General features: G+C 48.3%; 1 protein-coding gene across 1 annotated transcript in view; it reads right to left on the reverse strand.

The window, feature by feature from the left end:
• Positions 1 to 232: 232 nt before the first annotated feature.
• Positions 233 to 5,605, reverse strand: part of RECK (reversion-inducing-cysteine-rich protein with kazal motifs) — a 41,232-nt gene continuing 35,859 nt past the window's right edge. The window contains exons 19-20 of the mRNA XM_010131404.1: positions 3,287 to 3,442; positions 233 to 461 (exon numbers count right to left, since the gene is read on the reverse strand). Coding sequence (XP_010129706.1) covers positions 246 to 461; positions 3,287 to 3,442 — 372 coding nt within the window. The 3' untranslated portion in view covers positions 233 to 245. The remainder of the gene's footprint in view (positions 462 to 3,286; positions 3,443 to 5,605) is intronic.

Consider the following 5,605-nt stretch of genomic DNA (forward strand, 5'->3'; position numbering starts at 1 on the left):
TCCAGAGCATCTTAATGTTTCCAAGAACAAGGGAAACCAATCTAACGGTGCTGAAAGAGCCATCTGACCAGTAACGGATAAAGGAATGATGTCTTCACGTCATTCCAAACGCTTCTGGTTCTTCACCGAAAACCATCAGTTCTTCAAATCTTGTGCAGTTTTTGTTTTCTGGTTCAGCGATCGACAGCTCTGAACGTCCTTCACCACATGAACACCGCCAACACCCCCGGGAATTTTCTGGGCAGTTACATGCAAGACATGAATGCTGACAAGGGGACGACGAGGCTGATGAGCAGGGAGTGCAGGACAGGCACCACTTCAACAGAAGGAGAAGAAATGCTCAATGAAACTTGTACTTGAGATGCAATCAGGGCTGACAGCGGCACATGGGACGCTAGCGTTGGGCTGTCGGAATTTATCAGGGACTCTATCTTCTCCGCTTCTTTATTGCAGGCTTCAATCTAAGAAGAACAAAAAGAAGTTACTATTTCTCTTCTCGCCCCATAAAACGCCAATGCAAAAATGCTGCCAGACAGCAAAATTCAGGAAAGGAAAGTCTGAGTTATTCCCCAGAGCACACGGTGGTGATATGAGCACCTTCCTGTGCTGGAAACAAAGGCAGAGCCAGCAGCTGCTCTGATAAGCATCTACAACCATTCTCCTACCTCCGTTCGGATGCTTGTGCACCTATGTCTGCACAAAAGAGGGGCTCCGAGCCCCTGTGGAGAGGGCGCCTGTAAGTCTGAGCACCATTAAAGGCTTCATCCTGCCTCGCTTCCTGATTATGACTACAATACACATTTCAATCGAGTATAAAAACCGGAACCCCATCGAAGAGGCAGAAGGAGTTTTTATTTCTGTTTCTTCTCGGAGTACGGGCATGGCAGGGAGAATCTCTCTCAGCTCAGGGACGCTAGAACTGAGAAAACGCTTTTACTCCCTTCGGCCCGGGACACCGGCTAAGTATTGGTAAGAGATTGCGTTTGTGTTGTTAAGCGGGAGATTCTCCTATTAGACAGTGGAGATCGTATCATTGTGAATACATCCCTGCTGGGCTTTTGGCAAGCAGTTCTGAATTTGCATTGGTAAGAGGAGGTATTTGGATTTCTATTCGTAGCTGGTTTGCTTGCGAAATCTACCTTCCCTCGGTGCAAGTTTTCAGTTTGTGTAAGTGACTGTTTTGTGTAAAAATCCCTAACCTGACATCCCTTGAACTCGTTAAAGGAAACCAATAAAACCCGTTTTGTTTTAATTTATAATTGCTTGTGGGTATTTTCGTAACACACACAAGACTTATATGACTTTGGGGAGTGTTTCCTAGAGAACATACTGGAGCTCTTGCCACCGACTGTGGTACTCTGAACACACCGTGGAAGCCCTCAGCAGCAGCAGAAGGAAGGGAGCTGCACAGCAGTTCCTGTGGGTGCTGAGCTCCGAACGCCGATGGCACAAAGATCACGGTGAACTGTAACCCAAGGACACACCGCTAAACCTGGGGAGCGACTTCCCGACGGACCCAGACGCTGCCTGGGAGTCCGAAACCGGGGAAGTCAGCATCTACTGCTCACTTGGCTTTTTCCTCCACATCAGGGAAAACTGATTTCTTTTACAGGGAAGGAAGAGTGGAAATACTAGGAACATCTGAGAAAACCCAGGTTTCCATTCCCCTCCAGACGTGAGGATAATTATGAATTTAGGTTAGAAAATCCATTTTTGCACTGTACCTTCTTACCTTCTACTGCAACCCAGGAATCAGTTTGGTACCAAGTCTCTTAACAGCTCTGGAAGCTGCCTCTGGTGAAGTTTTAACCTGACAAACCGAGTATCTGTACGCCCAAAGCCTTGAAAGTTGAGGAACTTCCAGCTCAGCAACCAGTAATACCAGTGAGACAAGCAGCTCCTCTCTGGTTTCAGGAGGTCCCTGATCTCCCCCCAGGAGTCTGACAGCTCCTGCTACAGCTGCAGCCAGAGTTGACCAGGTTGGCAAGGCTCAGGGCCTTGTTTCCTACATCCTGGCACATTTTTGACTATTTCTGCTGAAGAAGACACACTGTCTCAAAATACGATATGCCTGCCTGAGAAACAAGCACCTTGTTAGCTCCTGCAGCTGGTAACGTCCATGGGAGCGGCTCTGTCCCCGCACACGACACCCTGACCGTAGCCCATCCCAGAAGCAATAGGAGCATGCAGAATTAGCGAGACTGTGGGCAGGGCTTCTCTCCCCTTCCTTTGCAAAGTGAAACCCTTCACTTTACGCTAGCGCACATCAACACGCCAGGTACCAGGAGGAAGCGGTCGGAGCACCCGACTGTTGGTTAGCAGGGCCAGGCAAGGCTACCAGGAACAGCTGTGAGATGCCAAGCAGTGACTGCCCTTTGGACAGGGAGGAGATACCCTCACTGGTCTTGCACGGGTTAACAGCAGGAAGGAAAAAGGTTCCATGGATCCGAGACAATAACGCCACAACAGACAGCCAAAGCCTCGCTGCTCCTGCTCGGAACCGCTCCTGAGACGCGCTGCGGGAACTCTGTACTGCCTCGGTGGGTTTAGGCTCCGAGCTGGGTACTGTGAGCGCGAGGTTCTTGGTTGGCAGCGTGAACCAGCTGTGGTGCTGCCAGCTGGGCAGCTCACTGAAATGGTATTGCCTTTTCAGGTCCTAAGAGCGTTTTGGGATCTCCCAGTGCTTTTCACCATGAAGCATAAAGGACTGTCAAAACCCAGGATGGCCTCAGAGCAGCATCAACAGCTCCTCTTTGGTATGCCCTGCTGCCTGCGATCGAGGGGTGCACCGCATGTCACTACAGTATCAGCACGCGTGCTTCAGCCTCCTACCGTGTCTGCTTCACCCTGCTGGTAACCCTGACACTGGAGACGAGGGGGTACCATTTCGTAGGCAAGTACGCATTTAACATACCATTAGTATTAATTTCATAAATTCATTTATTTATAAATCCAGAAATTTATTTATTTTCATCAGTTTATATTTTCCCTTTTAGTCACAGAAATTTGGGGGTTCTGCATTTATTAATTTTAAACCAAAAATCATCCTAGTGTATCCTTGGCCTTCCCTCACGTCCCCCCTCCACCTACCCACACTCAAAAGCAGATTTCTCCAGGCACATTTCACCATTCAGCTGTTCAGATTCGAGCCCCTAGAGACATCCCCAGGCACTCAGCACACAGAAAACTCACCACTGCCAAACCGCCTCACTGAAAACAGTGAGGTGAGCACATATAAACACAAGCTAAATCCACGCTGGGCGAACAAACCACCACCAGAGCCTACCTGCAGTGGTCTGGGGTTCTGATCCACCGGGATGATGAGAATCACAATTTCAGATTCTATGCTTAAGTACCCAAACACGTCGCACTGTGGCACTGAGACGTGCAGCCGGATCTTTTCAAGTATGTCAAGAACCGTTATAGGCTTTTTATTTGTTACCTGCAAAACAACAAAGAACTTCATGGGTGATGTTGGAGAATCCAAAAATCACACTTCTCCTCTTCAGTTTTATTAACCTGATGTCGTGCCAGAAAATTTGTTTCAGTCATTAAACTACTCGGTTCTAATCTTCAGGAAAACCCCCAAATGATCCTACAATTCTAAATGTCATTCTCAACAATGATTCTATGATTCCAAAAGACCCCCAAAACCAACCACCCCCCAAACATGAAGAAGTGAAAGGAAGAAGGGGCAAGAACAATTTACTTCCTAAATTAAACGCGCTTGTGACTCGTGGTGTTCCCCGCCCGCACGGCAGCATGTACCTCGAGGTGAGGCAGGGAGCTGTTCTCTGTCGGAGCAGCCTGCTCTCTCCTGCTGGGGAAGAGGCGGCAGAGGAGCCCTGACAGCTGGCTCCTCCACCAGCGCAGAAGCTGCTCCCAGCGCCACCCGAGATGAAGAGCTGCGGCTCTGTGAAGCCAGGTCTACGTCTGTGTAACACGGGACACTTCAAGATCACGAGAGAACTCCCAGGTAAATATAATTTTCCCTTAAAGTTCTCCTCTCTGTTCTGCTGTCTGTGCCTACAAACAACAGTTTGATTGCAGATGCCCAGTCTGTTTAAAGACTGCCACACCTTGAAGGTTTTCCCACTTTTTTCCAGGTCACTTCTGGGTGCGTTGAACAGTACAGACACCAACTGCTTTGCTCGTGGCTTCTGGTCACTCCGCTGCCTTCCGGCTGGTAGCTTTAGCTGCAAGAAATCCACCCTTCTTACCCTACTGCAGCTTTGTTTCTTTTCAGACCTCTGGGATGGGACCTTAACAAACAACAATCTGGGCAATCCATGTAGACTACACAAATTGAATTTGCCACGTGTCACACAACACTTGTTTTAGCAGATCTTTGAGGGATCTCCTTGCCACAGCCCCATGAAAATTAATCTGACCTGCTGACTGATCAGCAAACCCTGTTCAAACAGTCTTAAAACAGAGGCACGTGGATACTTCCAGGATGACTGATAGTGTCAAATTTGGATTTTAATGTCTTAGATTAGAAGTCTAGTAGATTAGATGAGAGTTTCAGCAGATCTCTAACGTTTGCTCTGCATAGATGCTGACTTCTGTTTCCTATTATCTCTACAAAAATGGTCCAAAGGGTAGGAGGAGAAAAAAAGTCAGACTGACAGAACTCTTCAGTGATGGGAGCAGTTTTTCCTCGTATTAACCACGTGCATGAACTAAACTAGGCACACGTTACTGCTCCTTGCCTCCTGGGGTGGTTAACCTCTGAGTCAGCATTTCTATCCACGTACTTAACCGTCTCCAGTGCAATGGGTGTATGCACGCAGCCAGAGCCGCACCCCGATCCTACCGCCTCGCTGATGGAATCGGAGGAGAGCCACGTTCCTAGCGTTCATTTCACGTGGCTGACAGAAGTGTCAAATCTACTCAGAGAAGAGCTGGGCACTGTCTGTGGTACGAGGAGGTATGAGCTGGCCTCTGACCCCCAGGAGGAACAAAGGCACAGGCACCCAGCCTGTGGAATCCCCACTCCTGGAGGTTTTAAACACTCAGCTGGCCACGCTGATCTAACCGCAGTTAACCTTGCTTGAAGCAGCAGGAGCAATGCTCAAGGTAAATTTTTCCGTTTTTGCAGTATTAGCTCATTATCTCTACTTCCGAATGTATAAAGAGGTTAGCGTAATTTTATAGTGTTTTGGTGAAATTATCTTTCTTCTTGAGAGTCAAAAGATGGAAAATCACGTGCAAACGTGCATCGTTTTGTTTCACCAGGCACGGTCGCCACATTACTCTATTTTGTTGTAACATCACGCCCAAATCCAGCACTCTGCCCCGTCCCACACACTGAGGCACAAAAGCAGGGGTCAGTCAAGTGCAGTCCTGCTGGACACCACATGGGGACGCCGGGACTAGTACACGGGGTTCAGCTAGAGACCATCAACATCAGAAGATCCATCTTATACAGAAGGTTTTCAAAGAGCAGCAGTGAGGGACGCTGGAGTCTAACTTACAGAGAGGTTAAATTAAAATCCAACATTTTAGCTGATGAGCAACTGTACCGGTGACAGCTATCTAGATAGCCCACGCAGTGCAAACCAACCCAATGCAAACGCAGGACAATGCTGGACCTACACTGAAC

This window comes from Buceros rhinoceros, unplaced genomic scaffold, assembly GCF_000710305.1.
Source record: "Buceros rhinoceros silvestris isolate BGI_N320 unplaced genomic scaffold, ASM71030v1 scaffold3292, whole genome shotgun sequence".
Lineage (NCBI taxonomy): Eukaryota > Metazoa > Chordata > Aves > Bucerotiformes > Bucerotidae > Buceros > Buceros rhinoceros.